The 25,183-nt window shown below is 41.4% G+C and overlaps 1 protein-coding gene across 8 annotated transcripts in view; it reads left to right on the forward strand.

The window, feature by feature from the left end:
- PIKFYVE (phosphoinositide kinase, FYVE-type zinc finger containing) overlaps window positions 1-25,183 on the forward strand; it is a 66,404-nt gene that overhangs the window by 7,292 nt on the left and 33,929 nt on the right. For 5 of the 8 annotated variants that reach the window (XM_074548349.1, XM_026791733.2, XM_074548345.1 and 2 more), the window contains exons 4-13: window positions 3,052-3,170; window positions 5,853-6,024; window positions 6,716-6,923; window positions 9,296-9,385; window positions 12,310-12,448; window positions 15,064-15,221; window positions 16,009-16,120; window positions 17,802-17,949; window positions 18,436-18,603; window positions 23,875-23,937. In XM_074548349.1, coding sequence (XP_074404450.1) covers window positions 3,052-3,170; window positions 5,853-6,024; window positions 6,716-6,923; window positions 9,296-9,385; window positions 12,310-12,448; window positions 15,064-15,221; window positions 16,009-16,120; window positions 17,802-17,949; window positions 18,436-18,603; window positions 23,875-23,937 — 1,377 coding nt within the window. Of the gene's footprint in view, window positions 1-2,045; window positions 2,275-3,051; window positions 3,171-5,852; window positions 6,025-6,715; window positions 6,924-9,295; window positions 9,386-12,309; window positions 12,449-15,063; window positions 15,222-16,008; window positions 16,121-17,801; window positions 17,950-18,435; window positions 18,604-23,874; window positions 23,938-25,183 lie in introns of those variants that run through there. The other 3 variants (XM_074548347.1, XM_074548348.1, XM_026791737.2) reach the window with 2 other exon arrangements.

Below are 25,183 nucleotides of genomic sequence, written 5' to 3' on the forward strand. Positions count from 1 at the left end.
CACCCCTCATCTGCCCACTAGCTTGTAGTGTCCGTGCAGCACATCTCATTGCTTGGGGCCTGTGCTGCCTGACAGCTGCAAGTGCAGAACAGCATGGAGGGATGGTGGGTGCTGGAGGACACTGTCTGGCAGCAGTTAGGTAGGGTTCAGTTCTGTGCTTCCCTTCAGCTCTGCTTACACCAAAACGTTGTAATAGCTCCTTACTGTCTTATGTGAAAATAGGAGGAGCATTGGATGCCTGGCTTATGTCAGAGATGCTCTGAGGGTTGTGTGGCTGAAGAGCCAGTGCTGAGACTCTGCAGTGGCTCCTGTGGCCTCTCTCTTGGGTAGTCTGTTGCATCTTTGTGTGCTGGTTGTGTTGGACTGCATGTGCTGTGCTGTCAGATGAGGGCTTTCAAGGTGCTGGATTGAACCAAAACAGTCCAACACTGAGACTATTGTCACTGAGATAATGTCACAGCTTGCAAATCCTGTTTAAGGAGACCTGGAAATGCTGACTGCTGCAGAGGGAGCATGGGTAGTAAAAGCACTTCTAGCTTGTTACGCTGTCATGCAGGATAATGCTGTTAATGCTAGACAATTGTAGCAGACTGGCAGTGATAGGGAGTGGCAAAGGAGCTCAGCAGGAGCCGAGGAATGGCCAGTGATCATATAGGGGAAGAAGGCCTGCGGAAAGCATGTTGTTCTTACTGGAAACCACTGTGGAGCGTGAATTACTACCACAGCATCTTTTCTAATCAAAAAGATTTTGGAACATGAAAATGCGTGCTATAAAATGAAGTTAAGGGCAGTACTTTTTATGGCAGTGATTTGAGGAAGATGTGATGTTTGAACTGTGAAATTGAAATTGAATATGAAATTTTATGCTGTGGCAGCAAGTAATTAGAAAGCAATTTATGTTGCTTCATATTAGCAAAACTAGTATCTCTGGCAGGGCTGTTTTTTAATTGTTGAAACTGTGTGAATCTCTACCTTTTGTGTAGTTCAGTATGGTCACTTCTCTTACAAACTGAAACTATAGGTTGCAACAGGGTAGTTCTTGTGGTGTTTTTGTTTTGTCATTTACTGTAAAATGAATGCTAAAATACTGTAGAGTCATGAAACTCTGTGAAAACATATTTCTATTCTTTAGAGGTTTTTTCTTGGGTTTTACCAAGGAGCAGCAACCATAAATGCATATAGGAAGGATTATGTTTACTGTTGAAATAAGTTAACTGTTTTTTTAGCTGTAGAAATTAATTTTTAACTTATAATAATGTGGTTTTGATCAGGGGTAAGAGTTAACCTAAGATTGATACCTGGGAATTATTTTTGAAGGATGGTGTTTTAGACAGTGTTTCCTTTACTGCAGGAATGTTCACATCTGACTTTCTTGCTATACAGTGTTTTTCCTCAGAAAGGGAGAAATCTCGTTATTGAGAAGGAAAAGAACCAGCTGAATTTTAATCTGGGAATCAGTCAGTTTCTCTAGTATAAACAGGTTGGCCATGTGCTGCTACTGCTGATGGCACACTTTTTCTCACGTGGGTGACATCGTTCTGACATTGTTTTATGGAACAGAGGAAAGGGCATTTAACTAACAAGAATTAATGTGGAGTTACTTGTGGCATTTCCTCAGTGCTGTGTATGTTTGTTTTTGGAAGTCACTTGCCTGGCCAGATTTATTGGTAGTTATTAAGTAGATCTGATAATTCTTTGAATTGGAGGTAACATTCCTGGAAAGGAGATACTCTTGAATTCGGAGGAAGTACCAGGAAGTAAACACAGCACAGATCTTGTGATAGAAGTAAGGAGGAGCCAGAGGTTTCTCTGGTATTAGCAATGTCTTCCTGAAATACGAAGGTCCCCTTAATCACCCTAAAATACTGAACTTTGTACTGCCCAAAAGTCTGTTTGATTTTTAAAAAGAAATCCGTTCCAAGTGGCCAGTTACAGAAACGGGTTTCTTTACTTATAAAGGAAAATGTGCATTCTTTGTTGTACATAGCAGCAAAACGTGGGCTGATTGACTAAGAATACCTCCTGAGAAGCTGCAGAGGAGGCAGGGAATCGCACAGTTTGAGTCCCGTTAAGGGAGGGCTTTGCGCTGCAGCACACGGAGCAGCAGCACAGCTGTCAGTGCACAGCAATGGTTAACGGGCTTCAGGCAGAGCTGTCAGCGTTCTGCTGACATCAGGGACAGCTCAGGCTGTAAACAGGGAGCAGCCATGTCTGCTCTTCCTGTGCTGGGGCAAGCTGAATAAAACACTGGTCAGATGGAGAGCAACGAAGCTGGTAAGAAACTTTATTTAAACTATTCAGAAAGTTATTGATCCAGGAAAGAGACTCTGAAAATGTTTAAGTGTTTAGGTAAATAGAGAGCTGTGATTTCAAATCTTCCTGGAGACAAGGAGCCTATTTGTCATTTGTTCAGCAATGATTCAAAGTAACAGAAATTAACTGCATTGCATTTTTATTCAGGAAGTCTCTTTGCTATAGTTAATCAAGAATGACTGTACAAATTCTCAACAACCTGTTGTTTTTGTTAGGAAAAAACCAAACCAAACAAAAAAACCCCAAACCTCTTGAAAGTGTGAACTTCTGAATTACTGTTTTTAATAGGAACTGAGCAATAGAGTCTTGATTTTTTTGCTGTAGTAATTTTTAAATAAGTTCAGGTCAAAGCATTTACTTCTACTACTCCTAGAATGAGTGTGTGTATTGTAGCAATTATTTTGCAAGTATCCTAGAGGGCATTTTAAAAATGAGAGCTCAGTCCTTTGTAACAGACTACTACAAGCTTCATCTAGTAGGTTGAAAATCACTTCTTTGAAAGATGTTTTCATTCTCAGAGAACTGAAATGGCTTCTTGTAAACACAGAGGGTGGTATTTAAAATGTCAGTCACAGCGAACTGTCTGGCATCAAGGACAAGGAGGCATAAACTTTGTAACTTTGTACAATGTATCTATATGTGAATGTTTTTCTCTCTGATGGGGCTTTGTGTTGTGATGTGGGTGTTGATGTTGATGTATGGCGGAAGGAATGAATATTTCTCTCTCTTCCCTTCCAGACAATCGGAGGAAAGTAGAGCCACCCCTTGGAGGTCATGATCCTCGAACTGCAGTTCAGCTAAGAAGCCTCAGCACTGTTTTAAAACGCCTCAAAGAAATCATGGAGGGGAAGAGCCAGGTACTTCTTTAGAAGGATTTGTAGGCCAAATCATCTAGAACATTAACTCTTTACTAGGCTTTTCTGAGCTCTTTTTTAGATACATCATGGGGATTTTTTTTTTCTGATGTTTGAAGGATGAGCGAATAAACTCGAAAAGCATTGTGTGAATGCAGGGGAAACAATTTCATTTGATGCTGACTTTTGACTTGCCAAACATCTGTCATGCTGGGGAGGTGAATCATTGTGTTTACTTGGCTTCTTGTGCTTGGACCAGATGCTCTCTTTTTAGACTCCTTCCCACTTAAGTGTTGCCCAGTCTAGTGAAAAAAACCTCCTAATAGTTTTCTCCCCGGAAGACTAACCATGGACAGGTGAAACACATTAACTGTCACAAATAGTAATGAGAATTCTTGGAGTGGTTTCAATCTGCTACTTATTGTGGTACTGATTGGTCAGCAATATTTGCTTGAAAAGTGTGCCCTGTTAATTAATTTCAATTATAGACGAGAGTCTGGTGGTTGCTACTGACTTGCTGATTTCATCTCCATCTGCTGAGTTGGACCATACCTTTAAGAAGAGGCTCTAGTTGAGGAAAGAATCCACACCTATTTATAAGTGAGGGTATAAATAGCTATGTCTGTGGGCAAGACATGAACAAGCAAAAGTACATTTGATTAAAAACTGGTAGAGGAAGGAAACAGCTTTTGGCTTGATAGCTTTTATAGGTAGACTTTGAGTAAGCATACTTAGCTTCCCATGCTGTTCTGCTTGTAAGAATAATCTTGCTTTGATAGAAAGGCCAAGATTTTTGAGAGTGAAGCAGAAGCCTTTCATTGCAGTAAGCAGGGCATTGAGTATGCCCCTTACTAATATTTTGGTTTGTGGCAACTTCTGAAGGCCCTAGAGATTTTCAGATGTATTTGAAGCTACTGGAGGAGTGCTGAAACAGACAGGATACAGCAGTAAATGAATATCACCAGGTCTTCTGGAAACAGTCTGTTAGTTGTCAGCATGGTGACTTCTGTTAAAAAGGTAATGCATCACTGCCTTTGACTGCAGCCATGTTTTGCTTGAGACACTTCAGGCAGCAGTTTGTTCCTGCTGTGGACTTGGCCTGCCTCTACAGGAGACCTCTTTACTTTTTGTAGGAAGCTTGTGTCAGATTCTGGAAGGTGCTTTTCTAATGAGCCCCTACTGCTAAGGCATGCCAAACTTTGCTCTGAGCCCTCCCTCATGGGCAAGAACAGCCTGCAAGGAGAGCACAGAGTTGGGAGGTGTGACCAGCAGTGACTGGGTTTGTGGGCACAGTCACATGCAAGTGGGGCACAGCACTGGTGTCTGGAACAGCCTCTCTCTGTGGTAGATCCAGAGACCTGGCTTATCATACAGTGTTGCAACAAAAACTGTTATATGGCATCCCCTGCAGCTTTGCAGCCGTTCCTTGGCAAAGCTTTCCCTGCTTGAAGCTGAGTGTTTATCTTAAAGTTCTAGATTCTCTAAAACACTAGACTGTCTTGAGCAGTCTTCAGCTTCTTTCTATGTGGGTTTTCTTGCCTGAGGACAGCATGAAAGTGTTGTGTTGTTGATCATAACTGCTTTGGTCTCAAAATTGATGTAGCAGCTATGTCAAACTTTAGTGTGTGAATATCCAAAAATAAATCCCAATTTAAAATAAAACCCAATGGGATTTTTTTGATTATGTGAAAACGAGAGGAGGGATCCCCTTTCTTTTGCGTGACTGCTCTCTTCTGTGATTGTTTTGAGGTAATACTTGCAGCAGTTTCTCTTCCTAAGAAAAACCTGGAGTATTCAGTCCCTCTGAAAAGGCTTTTTGCCAGAACTGAACTCTTGCACAGGCAGGGCTGTCATGTGACCATTAGCAGTTGTGTCCATCCATGGGAGTTGCAGCTGGTGTGCTCAGAATCACAATTGAGAGTTTGTCTTCCTCTATAGCTTCTACAGCAATGGAAGTTTTAACTCTCTGTTTTTAAGATTGTTTTTCCTGTGGCTATATCAATGCTTTCAATTAATATATGTTGTTGTCTGCTGAATGTGAATTTCGGTTTTCTTCACATAGCAGTTAACCTGGAATTTTAAAACAAAATCAATCTGGGATGGGCTTTTCCAACTGTTTACTGAAATGTTGAAGAATTAGATCAAATAGTAAAACTTTTTACATGTGTCTATAATCCTTTCAAAACATATTCCAATATTAGCTGTTGAAATGATCTTCTTGCAGTGATAATTTCTGATAACTTGATTTACTCCTAGATAACAGCTTCAACTGATATGTGGTGGGGTTTTTTTTCTTCCCCTTTTAAAACTCTGCTAGCTGAGAACCTCTCATGTGCTGGGGGCAAATGAGAGGCGAGGGCAATTGCTACTTCATATATTTGTTTGTTTTTGACTTCTGTCTACATCCTGTGGTAGTTTTATTCTGCTTTGCTTCCATTTTGGATCAAGGAGGCAAAGTCCTACTGGATTTATTCTCTTAATTCAGAGCTCTCAGCCTTCTGACTCCCTGTAAAACCACATGAAAAATCCTTTGTGTGCTTTTATGCAAGAGTGTGTGCACACGTGCACAGATATGTGGATATGAAATTTTCTTTTCCATAAGCATAGTCTATAAAGAGTCATGGAACTAGGCATGTTTTCTTATTTACAAAAGAAAAAGCTTTCACCTGCTGTCCTCTCTTGTAGGACAGTGACTTGAAGCAGTACTGGATGCCTGACAGCCAGTGCAAAGAATGTTACGACTGTAGTGAGAAATTCACCACTTTCCGAAGGAGGCACCACTGTCGACTTTGTGGGCAGATCTTTTGTAGTCGATGCTGCAATCAGGAAATCCCTGGAAAATTCATGGGCTACACAGGTAGGGTTTATTTACTGAGAAACAGAGCAGCCTTTATAAGCTCAGCTCTGTTTGGTTTACTGCATCTGAGATCCTGACATCTTCTAGAAAATGCTGTACAGGTCTGTAGTGGGCCTAAAAACAAGAAAAAAGAATCACAGGACCTAATTCTACCAGTTTCTCTATGAAAGATGGTGGATTATGCCACGCCTGCTAGTTTTTACCACACTACAAAACAAATATGGCTGCAATTGAACAAGAGTGTGCAGTACAGTAAAGTATGCCTGAGGAAAAGCTGCTCTGAGTAACAGTAGTTTTAAAGTATGAGCCACATGTTTTAATTGAGGACTGGGGGAAAATCTTTCAAATACCAGTTACCAAATTCTAGACATCAGCTGGTGTGTCATATCTGACTGGCTGTTCTGCCATCATTTCAGTGGGCACGTGTATTCTCCCTCTCTCTTCCTCTCCTTGTTTCTCTTCTCTCTCCTCTTTCACTGATCTTGTGTTTGGTATCATTTGCCTTGGAAAAACTCTCTGAGTGTGTAATTATCCAGGGTTTTGCCCTTTAAGAGAGTATGAGAATTATACTTGCAAAGAGGTTTTGAAACAGAAAATCCTTCTGTTTCCGCCACTTTACACCTCTGATCCTGCAGGAACAGAGTTCTGTTTGTTCCTGTTAGCTCACACTCTCTGGTTCCCTTTTCCATAGGGGATCTCCGAGCCTGCACCTACTGCCGGAAAATAGCCTTAAGCTACGCGCACTCCACAGACAGCAACTCCATTGGGGAAGACTTGAACGCGCTGTCGGATTCTTCGTGCTCCGTGTCCGTGCTGGATCCCGGCGAGCCGCGCACGCCGGTGGGGAGCCGCAAAGCCAGCCGCAACATCTTCCTGGAGGAGGATCTCACCTGGCAAAGGTAAAGGCAGTGGCTGCATGCTGAGCTCTGCAATCTCAACTGTTCTCAGGCTGACAGCTGTCTAGACAAAAGCTGGTGGTTTCCAGCTAGTAAACTTAGATTCCAGCTCCTGTAAAAATAATGTTATTCTGTGCTTGCTTGTAATATTCTTCCCTTCCTGTTGAAATATGGAAACATTTTTAGTCAAGTTTTAATTTATTTGCAGTTCTTCCTTTATTGTACTGATTCAGTGATTCTGTACCAGTGACAGAGCAGGCTTTTGTATTCAGAATTTAAAAAAACAGAACCAAAGTCACACCATCTAACCACCACTGTATTGAGAGACAAGTCAATGTAACACTGGTGCTTTACCTGTCATGTTTCAAACTGGGCAAGAGAATGTAAGAAATGCTCTCTGTGTAGGTAAAAGTGATGGAAGTAACCACCTGTTGCAGATGAAGTGGGATTGAAAGGACAGTAGAGAGGACCTATAAAGATCCTCCAATCTCCTTTCAAAGTATATTTATTCCTATTGGTCTCAAATGAGGGAATCTTTATTTTTGGACCATGAGTAAAAGAACACTGTATTTCTCAAGTGCTATGCAAGTTATTTTCAGAATACCTTGATTTAATTTAGTGTTGTGAGGAAGAAGAAATAGTCAGATATGGTATTTGTGCTCATTTCCCTAAAACAGAAGAACAGGCAGATGTGAAACTACTGAGGAGGTCTTGAGTCAGAACCCTTATTTATCTGAGTGGCAGTGCCAGTGACATATGCCCCATAGCAGCTCTTCTGATGGTATTTAAAAGAAAACCTGTCAAACCATTTACTATCTTCAGGAAATGCCCTGGCTCTTGCTTTGCATGTTGCTTTTCAGAATATGATGCTTCTGTCTGGAAGCATTTAAATTATCAGGTTTAGGCCTAAATAAATAAAAGTACTTCTGGTTTAATGTTATGGTCATTTAAAGTGTAAATGTAACAATGCATGAGATAAATACTACCAAATTTTGAATTGGGAAATAAGTAGATGGTCTCAGAATCTTCTCTTCAAATGTACAAAATACTAAAGGTATTGTTAGTTTTGTCTTTGGATGTGTTGTTAGTCCCTTTATAACAACAGGTCAGCAGCCTGTAGACATGAGCATGTAAAGAGAGAATCTTTATTTGTAGCACTCAAAATAATCCCTATTGTTGGAAGACTCATAACTCATAACACAAGATATGAGAGACACTGAGTAAATGTGGACCTCTTTTATGTGTGAGAGGAAGAGAGATTTGGGATTAGGTGGTTTATTGTTGCTTTAGCAGGATTAACATTTTCATCAGTGCTTGTTGCACTTTGCAGTGGGTTACAGTGCTTTTCTTAAATACTGTTTGGTAAGTTCCTGATTGACCTTAAGATATTTAAATTCAAGATATTGAATTTAAATGGTGCCACAATGGGAACTGGCAACTCACAACTTCATAATGGAGCAGAGGTTGTATTCTAACAGTGGCTTCTGCATGAGAAGTGGTTTGTTTCAAAAGAAAGCCTGGCAGTTGTCTCTTTCCAAAATAATGTATCTGAGATAAGATGCTGCAAAGCAGTGAGAAAAGCATTTGGGGAGACTGATGGTGCATGTACTTGTCAGACGTGGCTCTGCTCTTTGAACAGGTGGAACACAGAGTTCCTGCTTTAACTAATTTGAAGGGCCATGTTGTTTTAAGGTGAGGGAGTGGTGTACTCTGGGTAAATACAGCTACTCAGGCAAAGCTGCATTGCTTACAGTTTCTCATGAAGCGCATTTATCACGCTAGGAGCATTTATTGTGCTAGAGCACAGCAGGGTGGCTGAATCAGTTGGCCTGTAGTGGCTTAGGTCTGATACAGTTTTGCCAACAGGAATTTTTTTAGATAGTGCTTGAACATTTGCTGTCCTTCCTCTTGGGGTAGAAACAGAACGAGGGCTAAGGTGGTTGGGATCAGGTTAAACAATTACAGAAGGTTGTCAGGCTGTCTTGGCAAAAGCTTTCTAGCAGTAGCTATGGGTAGCATTGCTTGGATGGTATACTGGGGAGATTTAGTGCCAAAGTATCTATTAGCAACCTGTAGGAAAGGAAGATGTGTAAGAAAGGGAAATAAGGAAAGCAGGTGGGAAGGCAGGATAATGCAGGAAGTAGGAATAGTCTGTATTGTTCAAGAGTTAAGTTTGGAAGAAGACAGAAGCACTGTCTTCCACATACCTTTGGCCTACAGATGGGGAAAGGTCTCTCTGTTCCCTTGCTGGTTTAACAATCCTGGGTGTGAGTGAGAGGTAACATGACAATTAGCTGTGCTTTAATTACAGTTGTTCTGATATGCTGGATGTCACAGATATCTCAGACATCTCTACCATGCTCCTTTCCCTGCAGTTTGATTCACCCAGACTCTTCAGCTACCACGTTGTCTGCACGCCTTGGGTCTGTCCAGGAGGATGCAGGGAAGTCACCGGCTAGAAACAGGTAAACTAATAATTTCTGAGTATTTTCTGTTCTGGATGCACTCCTAGTATACTTGTTGCTGTAATGCCTGGGTTTCCAGGCTCATTTTTACTGAAAGTGCTGTTTCATGTCTAAGGTGGGACATCTCACTGCCCATATGGAGTGGTAAGGAAGAACCATTGGTGTACCTATTCACGTTAACAAATGTACTGCTTCTGAGGGCCTGTAGTTTGCTGCTGACTTGGTCAGCCAGGAGTGGTGGTGAAGAGGACAGGAGGGGAAGGAAATGGCTAAGAAAGGTACAGTTCTGAGAAAGCTGAAGAAAAGGGAGTAACACATACTTGGTGATGGGAGACACAAAGACTCAGGTCAAGGAGGAGCAGAGATGTAGTTTTTGTTTGTTTGTGAGCATCTCCATCTGCTTCCTTTGCTCTTCCATTAAGGATAATCTTGTTTAAATTGCCAAGCTTCCTCAGGCTAAAATCCCTTCATAGATCTTTATGCAAGAGTGTTTGGATGAACTTGAAAGTGTTAATGAGAGCTTTAGTGTAGTTTGTGAGTACTTGAGCTTAATCCCACTAAATAGGCTGGTATTAGAAGTACAAGTAGCTCCCACTTCACAGTGCTTCTGCTATGGTGCTGGTTGCAATGCTTCCCTTATGGTTAAATTAAGGAAATGAAGGTAAGGCAGAGAGGTGAGGAACAGAGCAAAGATAATCCAGATTTCAAAACTGGAACTGGGACATCCAGTGATTTCTTTGCATTGGTATTAGAGGAATACATCATGTTTAGCAGTTTGGAGGGATCTTGTAAGACCAGTGAAGAAGTTGAGAAGGATGCTGGGTGTGCCTTTTGGAGAGTGGTCTGCTTGCAGCCTTTATCCTTCTGGGTGATGGGAATGGTTAGGAGGAGATGCACACTGACTGTACATCTGAGACCCAAAGATCTCACCTGGGGGAATAAAATGCTGGTGAATAAATGAGTACCAAAAATAAATATTGGGCAAACATGGCAAGGAGTCCAGAATTAAAAGTGCAATGCTAAATAACTGCTGCAACGTCAAGAAATGTCTGAAACCTTGAGGATGGTCTCCTGCTTCCTGCTTGACTCTACCCCTATTTTAAAAGGCTTTTGCTGTTTGCTCAAATATGTACTAGTAGGATGGTTCTAATCTTGATCTGGCAGGCCCAGACTGCTTATTCAAGTGAAATTTTAACTTTGGCTGTTCACCAAAAGTACTCTTTTGTTTGGATGTAATGATGTAATGATGTAACGTGTAATGATGAGATACATTATATCTCTGTTAGAAATTCTGAACCTTTGGAAAACAAGCTGCTGGCTTTGGGTTAAGTGATGTTAGTCTTTAGATCTTGTCAAAGCAGCTGTAGCCATTTCTTTGACAGAAGCTTTACTATTCCTCTTTCTAGAGGAAATGAAGCAGAAAATATGCAGGTTGAGTGCATTTAGAGGCAGGTAACACATATTGCTATTTGTTTTCTCTGTGGGTGGGAAATGTGTTATTTGTTCTCAATCTTGGTTTTTATGACGGAGGGGAAAACCCCAGCAGAACAGTCCAATGTTGCAAGCAGGGTTCAAACTGCAGGCCTTTCTAAAGGATAAACATTTCCATGGCAAAATCTCCCTCTCTGTTTTTAAAAAACATATATATAATAAAGGCCTCGCTATAATTGATGATGATAAAGACACAGATGTGAAATCTCACTGTTCTAACTTGCTTACATCCAAATAAAAAATCCCTGCTGCTTACAGATATGTGGCACAGTTAAGGCAGCTGTTGCAAAATGATTGGCAGGAGTGATTAGTTATGGACTTCCATGTCAGCCTCATCTTGTGCATTAGGATGCTTTCTGTTGAGATGCATTACTCTGCAGTATAAAAACTGAAATAGGGTGGCATTGCTTTTTTCATGCCTGGGCTGAGCCGCATCATCCATGGAGAATTTTTGGGAATAATGATGGTATCTCTATTAGCCAGTTAGCAAGTTCACCAAAGTTACCAAAATTTCGTTCCAAAGGCTAGAGGCTGTCAGCTGTTTTCATGAGATTGGTGCAAGCCTCTTCAGTCAGTTCAACACTGGCATTTGGATTTTCCCTGTTAATATATGCAGAAATGTTTTCCATCCTCGCTCCTTAGAGTGCTGTTAGCACTGATAGGTTACCCTGCAATTGGTGCTATATGATGAGAAGTTGCAGAGTATTCAGTCTCAGGTCTAGTTGTGGGTTAATGGAGCAGAAGGTATCTGGAACTTGTTTGCATTTGTAACTACGCAATGATAATTGCAAAATGGTGTGTTTGTGCTGGGGTGCACGGCCAGCTTTTCCTAACAGCTGTGCTGAGATAAGGGGGGTGCTCCACGTCACAGTACATGAGGGATTGCCTGCTGCAGTGACTTCAGCTTCAGAAAATGGTTTAGCTGCTCTGGGGTACAAGTGCTCAAACTTCAGACTCTGCAAGCTTTCAGCCATGTATTTGAGAGCTGAGGACAAGGAATTTTAAATGGGACAAGGATAGGAGGAAATCTCAGTGCTCTGTTACGGGGATCTGGGTGTTGGCCACCCTTGCTGACATTTGTCTTGTCTCCAAACTGCTGGAGCTTCTAATTACTCATCATGCCATCCCTTCCCCAGTCAATTAAATACCGACATGTGTGAATTGGTGTGCCTAAACTTAATTCCAGCTGCTTCATACAAGATTTTTACAGAGGTTTATGCTTACCTTAGCAGTTCCAAAGCAATACACTTGCTTCCTAGGGAGCCTTTCTTCTGCCTTGACAAAGGAGGAGGCATTAAGCAGTCTGTGCTGACAAGAGTAAACTGTGTCCCAGACTTGAGCTGGTTTGTAGTATGCTACAAGATAAAGACCTGCTCTGGTGAAGCACCACACATGATGAATACTTACAGTGGAATTGTTCTCTGTCCCTGCAGGTCAGCCAGCATCACTAACCTGTCTCTGGACCGCTCAGGGTCCCCCATGGTGCCTGCCTACGAGACCTCGGTCAGCCCCCAGGCCACTCGCACTCATATGAAGGCAGAGACCAGCGAGGATGAGCGCAAAATCCTTCTGGTACCTTTCACACTTCTCTTTGCCTTGCTCTGTGAAGTCAGTGAAGTGTGCCTTCCTTGTGGTTTGCCTCCCTTGTGCCATGCAGCAGGAGTATTTTGCTGCCTTTTAAGGCTCTTCTCTAAACACTCTTACCTGGACCTCTGCTCGAGGGGGAGCAGAGATGGAAAATATTGATGCTGCTTTGGACATTACTGTCTTCCTGAAATAAATCATAGTTTCATGGGGTTTTTGTACTCAAATGTTTACAACTTTAGTCTTCCTAAGTGTGGAGTTGATATGGTGGCTTTTTGAGTTAAACCTGTCGTGGTGGCAGCTGTAATGCAGTGACCTGTTTTTGTATTTCTTCAAGTTGAGATTTTGTCTTTCATAGGCCACGTAATCAGGAGCTTTAAATGGCTGCTTTGAAATAGTTACACCATGATGAATAAATTGAAGCCCTTATAGCTTACTGGGCCAAAACATAACTTGCCCCCTCTTTGCAGAATAAGTAAAAGATTTTGTAGAAGGTTATAATGAGATACTTTTTAAAAGAAAAGTCAATGTGTTCTGCTAGTCCTATTGTCCCTTTCCCCCAGAGGCAATGTTGTAGGTTGCAGTTACTGTATAAATTTCTAAACAGTAAAAAACTGTTTTGTTTCTTCGAGGAGGAAAGAAAGGGAAGTGTTTCCAACAAATAAGGCAGAGAAGTTGCAGAGAAGGGAAGGCAGTGTTTTTCATGCATTGAAAGATTCGAGATTGTGCCCCATTGCTACTTTAAAATCAGGCTCATTCTGTAATACCAGGTTTTGCCTGCTGTCAGCAGTATGCATTCAAGTGTGCCTGAGGGTGTAGAAACACTAACTCCTGTTTAGTTGCAAAACTCCTTTCCTAGTTCCTGAGTACATGGATAACCACCTGAGGGAGAAACATATTTAAGGCATGTTTTTATACCACTCAGCTTCACAGATGTATGTTAATGCAGGAAAAAGGAAATTCAGAGCTCTGTGAATGCAACTTGAAGCAAGATGTTCTAGTCTCGGTGCTCTTTGTCTTCACATTGTTTGATTTTTTTTTTTATTGGTCTATTTTCTTTCTTGAGGAAGAAGAAGAGGACTGGTACTATTTTGTTCATGTAAGAGTAGAAGACAGTGTCAATTAATGAAGGATTTTCTATGCATTCCTGCTGTTTGTTTAATACCCTTACTGTGTGGAGTTGACCTTATGTCAGGAGTTAATTTAAAGCCTAACCTAGTCCATTCAGAAGACTAATGGACTTTGTTCATGAAATAAAGGTAGAGATGGTTGTATGTACACTGGGATACGCACACACTTCAGTGAACTAGAGGTCAAAATCCTTGAGTTGGAAGGATTTGCTTTGTTGTGCCAATTTCTTCGGTTTACTGTATTGACCAGTTCAAGACAGCTGAACTGTGGAGACTCCAGTTGCATCAAATTGTATGATCCTATCGTGTTCTTGGTACTGATCCATTTGACTCCATACCTGGTATGGAAGGGAAGCTGCTGGCATTGGTTTTAGGGCAATATCCAGAACAGCCACTGCTGGAACTGGAAGCAGAAAGCCAGTCCAGCAGTAAAGTGGAGCATAACTCCTGGGCCTCAGGGCACCCTTTGGAAAATGCAATAATGTGACAGTTAATTGGAGAGCTGAAACCAGTTAAAATGTAATTAAAGTTCTGTTACACAAAATTAGAATGAATGAGGCATTTGGGAAAGTGAGCTGCAGCATCTCTTCTCCACACCGTGGGGTGGTGTGCTGCTTGGTCAAAATAGTTCCCGATCCCAGTTTCCACCTGCAATAATGGCTTGTGCTGTGCTAACTGAGGGAACTATGGGAAAACAAAAGTGGCTAGGTGCAGAGAGACAGCTCAGTTTGGATGGAGCACAGCCTACAGAAGAGGTGGCACAGATGTTTAGCAGGCTCCAAAATAAGTTTTAGGTATAGACTGAAGTGTTCCAAGTAGTGAGGGTAAGAGATTCACAGATTCAAAAATTGTTAATTGTGTTGGGAGGAATACACATGGTCTTTTTTTAGTGGCCAAAGCTAACAATGCCTAAAAAAGCTTCATAAACTAACAGTGCCTGAAAAAGCGTCATAAAAGCTGGACAATACAAAACTGGATCCTCAATAAGAGACAGTATCCTAGCAGTGAACACTGCTGTGCTAAGTACTTGCTTTATATCTGGTCTGGATATTGGACTAATATGTTCACAATGCCTGGGTTGAGCACAGGTAATATAGAAAAACCTTCTTGCCAAGGATGATGTCCTCTGTGTTTGCATGCACCTCCTGAGTTCAAGTGTGGGTGCAAGGGGACAGTAGTGAGGGCATAAATATTCTGCAGGCAGTACAAAAGGCTGCCTCATCAAAACCCCTGTATCTCTCACTTTGGTTTTTTTATTGTTCTCAACTGGATATGAATGGAAGGAAATAAGGAGCTGATTTTATGTCTGTTTGCTATTTCTCTTTGCACCTCTGCATAGGTTATGCTGAATGGCTTAGATTCTGTGCCTGTTTATGGAGGGCTTTTGATCCAGAAGCTGATCTGAAGGCCTGGGTTGATGCCCTTGGAAGCTGAGATTAGACTGGTAATTAATTTGCACATCTCTCTGTCCAGGACTCAGTCCAGCTGAAAGATCTGTGGAAGAAAATCTGCCATCATAACAGTGGTATGGAATTTCAAGACCATCGCTACTGGCTGCGGACACACCCCAACTGCATTGTGGGAAAAGAGCTGGTCAACTGGCTCATGAGAAATGGGCACGTAACCACGAGGTAACCCTCATGCTTTAGGACAACAGGTGTCCTATGTGTGTATGAGAGGAGGTTGGGAGTTTGAGCTAATGTAGGGTACGTTAGGCTGCAGAGATGGACCCCTTTGCAGGGAGATAAGAGAGAAAACTCAAATCTCCCCTTTACTGCCTGCCCCAGAGTAGGTTCCATTCTGACTCCATGTGCCCCCAAACAACAGGGCACAGGAGGCTGTCTGGCTTGGAAACCAGTATGGGAGGTAGCTGTGGGACAAGTATCACTCACGTGGAGAACAGTGCATGTATTACAGAAACTGTCCAAAAGTGTTCACTGCTACTCCAAAGAGCAAGTGTGCCTCTGGGGTCAGAGATCACTAATAGTGTTTGACAGCTAAATTTTCAATGGAGATGACAGACTCTTAACCATGTAGGTGAATATAAACAATCTTGTGTGTTTAATTATATGATAATGGGATAAAATGGAGATGGTTCTTAAGTGTAGAGCAACAGTCCTCCCACAGGGATGGTCAGTATACATAACAATATTGGAGGAGCACAAACAACATGTCTTAATCATATGTTGGACACCTCAGCTGAGTTCAGAGTACTGGCAGTCTCTTTATTTAGCTCCATGCATGAATTAGTACACTGTGCTGCCTCACCACAGTACTGTAAATAGTGTCTGTTAAACATGGGAATGGAAAACCAGCAGGTCAAATAATGCATAGCAAATGACTCTTCCCTTTTGTAGTGTGCTTGTATCATATGTGTTTAGAGCAAAACACAGAAAACCATCTCTGTTATACTTCCAGGGTCCAGGCCATTGCAATAGGGCAGGCACTGGTTGATGGTCGTTGGCTGGAATGTGTCAGTCATCATGATCAGCTCTTCAGAGATGAGTATGCTCTCTACAGACCGTTGCAGGTAAAAGGAGTGGGAAAGCTGAAAGATACTGTTGGATTTAGCTGTTGACTATAATATTTTCTAATCCTGTTCTCAACAGCTGTAGTATGTTTTCTAAATCAGGTCTCCTGTACAGAAAGTCGGGGGCCAGGCCTTTTTCCTGAATAGGTTGAAGCCTGAGGAAATTCCATTTGCCCAGAAAGCTTTGGGGCTGTCCTCTGTGGAGAATGTGGTGCTGCCTAAAATGAGGGAAAAGGGTCTTCAGAGCCAGGGCTCTCAAGGTGGACATCTGCCACAGAGGCCTCAAGGTGGCACAGTCTGTGCCTGTGGCAGCTATGTTGTCATGTGCAGAATCTAGAATCTGTGTGCACTTACTGGTGATGGAGACACATTGCTCATCCTCTGTTTCAAAATTCCTTAAAAAATTCCAAATGGATATTTTAGATATATTGATAACGTTCTTCTGATCTCCAGTGATGGAGTAATGAGTAATTCAGTACCTTAGCCACATGATCCAAGTTTGGGATGGGGTCTTTTTCATTCCTCCCAAACAGGACTAGTTACCCGAGGGGAGGCAGGAACTAGTGACCAGAGATTCTGTCCTACTGTACTTCACTGGAGTCAGACTTACTGAGGGGTAAGAGCAGTCACTGGCCTGAGAGATTGTATTGGGTTTTTTAGCTTGGACAAGATAGCTCTGTAGCCTCCCTCAACTGAAAACATTCAGTTTCAGTTAAGAGCCTTTCATGTTTTTCAGCTTCTTACAATGGCGGATGGCTTAGCTGTCCCATGGGCTTCAGACAGAAAGCTTGCAGCCAATAGCATTTGTCTTCCTCATGCATTTGATATGGACACAGTCACATGGCTTCCCTTGAGATTGCTCTGGGGTTCATCTGATAGCTCAGCTAGTCAGCTGTCTCAGTGTCCTGGTGAAAGCTTGCCCTTAACTAGCAAGTCCTTATGCATCCCTATTTGTGAGGTGCTTATATTATATGTTTAAAGTAAATTTTTGTGCTCATCAGCTGGAAGCACTGTCTGATCTCAATTCTTCTGGACAAGAGTCTGGAAAAATGGCGTTGTTGACTCAGTTGCTTGCTGCACTCACTCATCATGCAGCCAAATGCATGATGATGATAACTTTGTTTTGAGGTGCCTGGAGGCATGAGGAAGGGTGATGGAAATTACTTAGGTAGTCTCCAGGTTCTCTGGCAATCTGGCCAGTCTTTGCTTTGACACAGTAGGCCCAGCTAGAATCCATCTTGGATTGAAGCTTGTGGAGCTACATTGGTCTTTTAGAGAATTGCTCCAGTAACTTAGAATTAGGCACCAGCAAAAGCTGTGTGTTTGGGTGAAGGATAAGGCTGTCACCCACCCTGGCTGCAGACAACAAGCTTTCAAAGCTGCTTAACTGGATGTGATGACAGAAAATGTGCAGTATGATAAACTTCTCCTTTAGTGCCACTTAGTCACAATTTATTTAGAAGCAAAGTGTAGGCAGAGACTAGGAATTGTAAACAAATACTTGTTTCTTGTCCCAAAGAGTTCCTACTTCACATGAAAGGGGATAACTCTATGACTAACTTGGCTCAGCCCACTGAGAGTATCCTGTGATTTTAAAATGCCTACCTGCATTTGTGGTAGGCTGCTTAATATTTCAGTAGAGCTGCACTTTAATGACTTTTTTCCGTTCCTTGTCTTCTAGAGCACGGAGTTCTCAGAAACCCCATCTCCAGACAGTGACTCTGTGAACTCCGTAGAGGGCCACTCCGAGCCATCCTGGTTCAAAGACATCAAGTTTGATGACAGTGACAACGAGCAGATTGTTGATGAAGGGGAAGACAACTCAGCCAGTAAGTTTCACCTGAGTCGTGTTCTCACTGCACCTTCTCCCCTGTTCTCAGTCCTTCAGGACTTAGTTTAGCCATGTCTTGCTTTATCTGTCTGTGTTTCTGTGTATGTGCTTGGGGCTGTAAGGATCTAAGAGAGCTATAGCCTGTCTAGTCTTCCACTTTCTCACAATGGATACAGTAGTTTGAATTTAGTGAAACTGTAAAACTTCATACTTCTAATGAAGGAGAGGCATGTAAATTGCTGCCTTCTGTTTCTCAGGCAGACTTCTGCTTGATTTGGGCCCTGTAGTAGTGCTCTAAAGAATGTCCAGTATGTCAGCTTGCACACATGAAGACAAGATTAAAGCTATGAAAATACTGTATTCCTGTATTATTGCACACTGGTCTTTATGTATTAAAGACAATTTTTCTCCTCTCTGGTACCCTCATAATACCCATTTGAACCCTTCTCCTCCCTGTATCTTCCCCCTCACCCAACACTAAAAGACTCCGCCAGCCCTAGCAAGCGCACTTCAGTCAGCAGCTTCCAGTCCACAATGGACAGTGATTCGGCCGCCTCCATCAGCCTGAACGTGGAGCTGGACAACGTCAACTTCCATATCAAGAAGCACTCCAAGTACCCACATGTGCCCCCTCACCCTGCCGACCAAAAAGGTACGAGGTAGTCACCAGCTGGAGTTGCACATGATGGAGAGCTGGCCCTAATATTTCTGACTTAGCTGGACACTGCTTATGTGGCTGTCTTACAGAGGGGAAAGTATGATATTTAACTGGCACTTGCTTGCAGTTTTGATGTGCTCACCTCTGAGGAGGCTCAACAGACCTGTTGAACTGCCTTCTCTGCAGAGTGTGTAACTTCCCCTGTGACTTTCTCTTTGCCATTGAAGCATTGTCTCTTGCCCATGCATAATAGACAGACCCACCTATGTGTTCTGGCTAACTGTGGTGGAAAAATAATCCACACAAAAACCAGTTTGATACGTGACTCTACAGTTGGAGAAGGAACTTAAAACAGCAAGCAAGAAATAAAACCCCAAAGAACAAAAGAGCAAGATTAACTTGGAAGAGTTCTGTGCTGATGTAAAATTGTACCTTAATAAGCTTACATTTTCCAGAAGAATCTTACTGATAAACATGAAGGCCTAACTTAATCCATATACATAGTATTTCTTCAAAAGAGATCATCCACTTAAGTAGGAAGAAATCAAATACTTGGTGTTGAAGGCTGCTTTTGAAAGGATTTCCCCCTAAAGAAGTACTAAATTGAAAGACTCTATAAGCAACATCTTTATGGAAGAAATAATGTGCCTGCATGTTGACAACTGCATTCTCTAAATGATTCAAGGCCTGTCTGGAACTGGGGCTTGCCACTGGCTTGGGTCTAGTATATTTTAGTTGCTTTACATGTTGGGTAGTAGTGGCTGTCTTTGCTCTGCTTCCTTACATAACGTTACATCAGCTTTGTAGATTTGTTTCTTTGGCGGCTTCTAAGTAGTTTCTTAATTACTGTTTCACCCCACCCTTTCAGTGTTTCTGACGTTAAAAGGTGATCCAATGTTAAATAATTTGCACTCCTAATTAAGTCATTCTTCTGTAAAGTTTAGCAGGTCTTGTGTTACTATGAATCAGAATGGAACAGCAGCCTTGAGCTTGCATACAGATTGCATATTCTGAAATTGAAATGGTCTCTGAAGACAGTGAGGGAGGAGAAGCAGTCATAGCTGACTTTCCAAGTGTGCTAGACATGTGGGGCAGAATGAGACAAATTAGAGGGGACATTTATTGATGCCTACTGTAGCCACCTTTTGTTATTAGCTAAAAATATGCCTAGAAGGAAGGAATTTGAATTGCTTATTTTCTGCCAAAGAGAGAAGCAGAACAGTTTCAAAAGTTTGAATTGATGTCAGATGATCCAAAATTGGGAGTGGGTTATCAGCACTACTATCAGCACTACTACTGACACCAGCTCATTATTGGTTCCTTTCAATTTGTTTCCAGCTGATGCCGTAATCTAATGAAAAGCTAATGCATCTACAGGGAAGGAAAGCTGAGAGGCCGATATACCAAGGAATTCCTTTTTGGAAGGAGGGGTGCTGGATTAAGTGACCTTGAAACAGGCCCAGGTGTGCTGCAGTATCCAATGAATTTGCAGCTGTAGCAGGTTTCTTTACCAGTGTATGATGACAGTAAAGCAGGCAATAGTCAGTTTATCTCTGCCAGATGTTAAAGGACTTGTAGGGTGTTTGTCTGATTTCAGACATATTTCATTCTTTATACAAGGAGCAGTATGTTATGAAGGGGAAATGTAAGAGAGCCTCCTGTTCTTGGAAATTGTTGACCAAATGAAGGCTGTTCAGAGCCAGAACTCTTGTGAGTTCTTGTGAAAAAGTTTTTAATAGTGGAGAGCTCAGAGAAGATCAGTGGAAAAGGCAAGTGGTGAGGGGACTGAAAAGATCAAGACTTCTGCCTTTGAATTATTTGTGCTGACAGCACTCTGATGTCTTTGGTGAATCTCTGCTGGTGTTTGGTATATGTTCCTGAAACTTGTGGTCTCTTAATCAGGTTATTCTGTAGGAGTGTAATTGGCAGTAGAAAACTGGTAACAATTTCTTCCAAGAGAATGGATTTCCCTTGACAGTAATAGGCCCAGAACTGGGATAGGGTGGAATTGTCATGGAAGTGCGCTGCGGATAGGTAGGTATCCTGCAGCTGTTTGAAAAATCTATATCTGCAAATACAGAGAAGTTAGTGAATCTTTTTTATTTTGTTTGTGAATTTTATCATTCTAGCATGAGAATCTCTGGAGAAAAAACCTAACCAGGGAGCAAAAAATTAAAATGAGTGACAATATCTTGAATAGCAAGAAACACTTCTTGGCAATAGACAGACTGAAACTTTGTGGGTAGCGAGGAGGGACAAAACCCTACAGTGAATGCTGCAGTGCTTAGGGTAGTGAAATACATGACTTCTAAAACTTTATTCTGTAAATATTAAAGTCAGAGGTTTTATATAATAAAGTTAATATGAAGATTTTCACCTTGTTTTTCTGATTATCCTGGCTATATTCAAGAAAAGATGCCATCTAAGATGCTAGAATATCACAGTGATTAGACAGCCAAAACTGGGTAGTTAAGCATTTGTGTAAAATGGATGGTTATTTTAAGGACAGAGTTCTGTAGTTAATCAGTGACATGAGGTGTTTGCCACTGTCAGCATCAGTAACTTCCCTGTGACTGTTATGGACACGCTTACTTAGCTTGATTGTGTTGGAGTTGCCTCTTGTCCTTAGACTGGGTGACAGTGACTTGCTTTCCTTTGAAATAATGAAGTGAAACTGAAGATCCCACCTTCCTTTTGAGGCTGTAATTTAGTTTCCTTAGGACTGTGTAAATTCCATTAATTGCATTGTGGAGAGAACTGACAGTAGAAAACACCAAGTGTTGGAAGTTCAGGTCAGCTTTGATCTAAGCAATTTGAGGGTTTCTCAAATGATTAAGGAATATGCAATTTCCCAGAGTCACAGAGGTCAGCTGCTTTGAAGCAAAGGCCATGATGTATCCACCAGCTGTGATTTAGCACAGAGTGGTTTGTATATACTGTAATGGCAGAACTTCTTGTGGTGTTACAGGCTGACTAACGTCTGGTGTGTTTCCATGAAATGTGGGTGACTCCAAGTTAGCTGAGAATAGTGATTCATGTATAGTATCATCTGCCTAAAGACATAGTATGTATCAGAAGGGGAAACAAAGTAAGATTATTTTCTGCATTTAAATTGGGAGAAGAGATTACATGATAAATTTTATATAGGGTTTAGTTGCTGTTTTTGAAGAGATTCAGTTAACAACATGCAAAATTCTATTTTATAAACATGCTTCCAGACAGATATTTGTGATCATGGTACCAGGTATTTTGGGTATCTTTGATGCTTGAAAGTAGTTAGGAGGGGGAAAGAGAAGATTATTTGAGTAACCATATGCAATTCCTGTTCAATGTTGCTTGCCAAGGCTCAGTGTGCTGTTCCCAGGAGCCCTTTTAGTTCTTCTTTTGAGAAGGTGCTTGGGTTTTCAGGTTATAAAATAAGCTACAGGAACGTTTCCCCATCCCCCTTTCTCATTTAGTGGAGCATGGTGCATATAGGGATGATGTGAGGTAAGAAATGTGCATATTAGCCACCATAAACCATCTCAGACTCACACTTATGAGTGTGTTATCTGTCTGGACTAAGAAGGGGTATGATATCTTACCTTGACAGAAACTTCCCCTGGGAACCAATTAGAAGTGAAATTATGGGAGCTGAAGTTGTATTGGAAAGAATAATAGAGTGGTTTGGCTTGTAAGGGACCTTAAAGATCACCTAGATGGAGGAACTTAGATATTACAAATCTAGAAGGGACTTGGTGGTGCTACCTGTGTCTGTCCAGAGCATAACTAAGGTTAGGTTTCTGCTGGGGATAACTTGTGCTTTGGCTTGCCAGTCAGGGGTCTGTGCCAGACCTAATTTAAATGTGTTTACAGTAAGAACTGATGCCCTGAGGCTGTTGCAAGAGGGAGAGGGATGGAGGTGCTAGTATACATGCCCTTGTGTAAGTGGAGCATGATGTGGCTTTCTCTAGATAGTCAGTGAGTGAATGAATGCTGAGGGTGGGCCAGCTTTTATCAAGCAGTAATTTATTGTAATGCTGAACTCTAAAACTATGCAAGAGATGAAAAGAAACTCAAATAACCAGGAATCTACGAAGGAGGCTTTTCTCTTTGGTACACTTATCCTCTATTGAGTATCAATTTGCAAACAAGCTCAGATATTTAAAATGGTGGCATGAAAGGGGTCTCCTGAGTGCTGCTGCTCAGAGCCTTGTGATTGTTTAAGTCCTGTCAGCTTTCTGTTGCTTTCTGTTGGTGTCTGAAAGCAGCCTGGCTTTGTGTTCTGTTTGTGATGAGTGTGGAGCATTGTCAGGAAAGGTGATAAAGAGTTGGCTTTGGCCTTCAGGTAGTTGTGCTGTATAAGTAGTTGGGCTACTGCTCTTGTTTTCTCGTTATAGAATCTCTTTTTGTATAAATGAAGAGCCAATTAAGGGCACAACAGCAAATGGCTTCTGGAGAAAACAAGCTTTTTGTCTGCATGAAGCATCAAGATCTAGCAAGCTAAATGAGGGTAGTAGGTGGAGCTTCAACCTATTTCACAGATATCACAGAATGTTCTGAGTTAGAAGGGACCCATCAAATCCAACTCTAAGTGAATGGTGCATACAGGGATTGAATCCAGAACCTTGACATTATTAGCACTAAGCTCTAACTATATTTCCCACATGTATAGTAATCTGTCTCTTGCTCTGCTTTGTTTCTGGGAGTCCATCTCTGTCAGCATGGATTCCTCAAAACACTTTGACCTTTTCTGGACTTGAGACTTTCAGCTCTTGAAAGGCAGACTGTCTTGTTTCTGCACTGTATATGATAAACCTTATGGCTGGTCTCTCCCTCAGTCTGAGATGGTTCAATGGAGTGGGTGACCAAAATGGTTTCTGAAGCTGCATTTTTACACCCGAGTGAGGAGGCCCTTCCCGAGGTGTCTGATCACATCTTAACACACTTGTATTCAGGTCTAGAAAAGGGTGGTCCATGTCAGTTGGAAAATGCATTCTTAGTTCAGTCTTGGCTCATGTCTACTTTGTTTGTTTTGTTTCTTCACGTTAGTAAGCACTGTTTTCTTGTCATGGTAGAATTTTTGATAGAACAAGAATGAGATGATATTCTTGTCTTAACCACTCACCAAGCTGTTGCTAAATTGGTGACTAAACACTTGGATGAGTAATGCTGCTTCTTCTGGTGTGGGCGTGTACATTGTAATTATATGGCCACACCAGTGTAACCTGTCTTTTTTTGTTTTTTTTTGGTCTCCACCTATATCCCTCTTCTCTCTTCTTTCAGAGTACTTGAATCCTGAAAACGGAGGGCAGCAGATGTTCTCTATAAGTGACGCTTTTATTAAAGGTAAGGAAAAACTTCAATTGCTGCTGTTGTGTGCTTTTTAATATAATGATGAAAGTTCCTTAATACTCTTCTAATAAAGCACTGACTCTTTCAAAATATTTACTCGACAGTAAATCTGAACTTATTTGTGGCAAAACTGACTTATAAACTATACTTTGACTTTTTTGAATGCACTTTCAAGCTTAAATTTCTTTCACTTCTCAGATTCCTGCTTTCAAAAAGACTCAATGGAAAGCTTTCACTTTTTTTAAAAAGTGAGTGTAAGTGGCAAGTTTGTTCACAGTTTCTACACCAACAAATTTATGTAACTGATTTTTAATTTCCTGTGCAACCAAATGAAGATGTGATACAATTAATTGCACTGCTTCTGCAGAGTAGCTTAAAGCTTCTTCTCTTAAATCTTTCTGGGTTTCTTGTCATCACCACCATAGTCACTGCCTCTGAAATGAAAGGCCATTGCATGCACTTGTGAGTTTTTAAACCCACGTGCTTTCCGGTGTCATGGCCAGATGCACTTGTGGGCTTTTTTCTTCTTCCCAGTTAATGCTATTGATTTTGGTGCCCTCAGAAGAGGAGGAAATAAGGGAGAAACCCCAGTGTCTGTCTAGCCTGAAAAATAAAGTCTTGGATTAAAGTGGTGTTTAGTTTTTAGCTGAGCTTTTGCAAAAGGAAAGAGGAAATCAGTGTATGTTCTATTAATTTTCTACACAGCTAATTTTGTACATGAAGCATCTGGAAGAAGTTAGTTGTTATTTTTTAGGAGACTTTTTCTTCAGTTGTCCTCCTTGGTTTGCTGTTGTCTAAAGATTTTGCTTAACACCGAGGAGTTTTAAGCTTGATCTCTGAAGGCTTACATACTTGCTTGATGAAAATTTATACACTACTAGTATAAATGACTTATAATATCGTCAGCCAACGTGGAAGTTTATAATTTGCCTCTATAATATCATAATAACCGTGCAGGAAATAACCTAGTAACTCTTTCAAAGCACAGACTGTGCTTAAGTAACCTCTAATTTTGGTACTGCAAAACAGAGAACAGTTCTAAGGAGTTACTACACAATATAGTAATTGAAAGTGTCAGTTCCCCTCATACTGAGGACCATGACACTACCTTAAACTCAGTACTTACTCAGTACTTACTAGGACTTACGTCTTAGTAAATTCTTTCCTTTTTGAAGCAGCCTTTCAGAAAGACACAAGCATTCAGCTGTGACCTTACATTAACAACGTTTGTTTGTCTCTT

Source organism: Zonotrichia albicollis, chromosome 10 (assembly GCF_047830755.1).
Source record: "Zonotrichia albicollis isolate bZonAlb1 chromosome 10, bZonAlb1.hap1, whole genome shotgun sequence".
In the NCBI taxonomy this organism is placed as follows: Eukaryota; Metazoa; Chordata; class Aves; order Passeriformes; family Passerellidae; genus Zonotrichia; species Zonotrichia albicollis.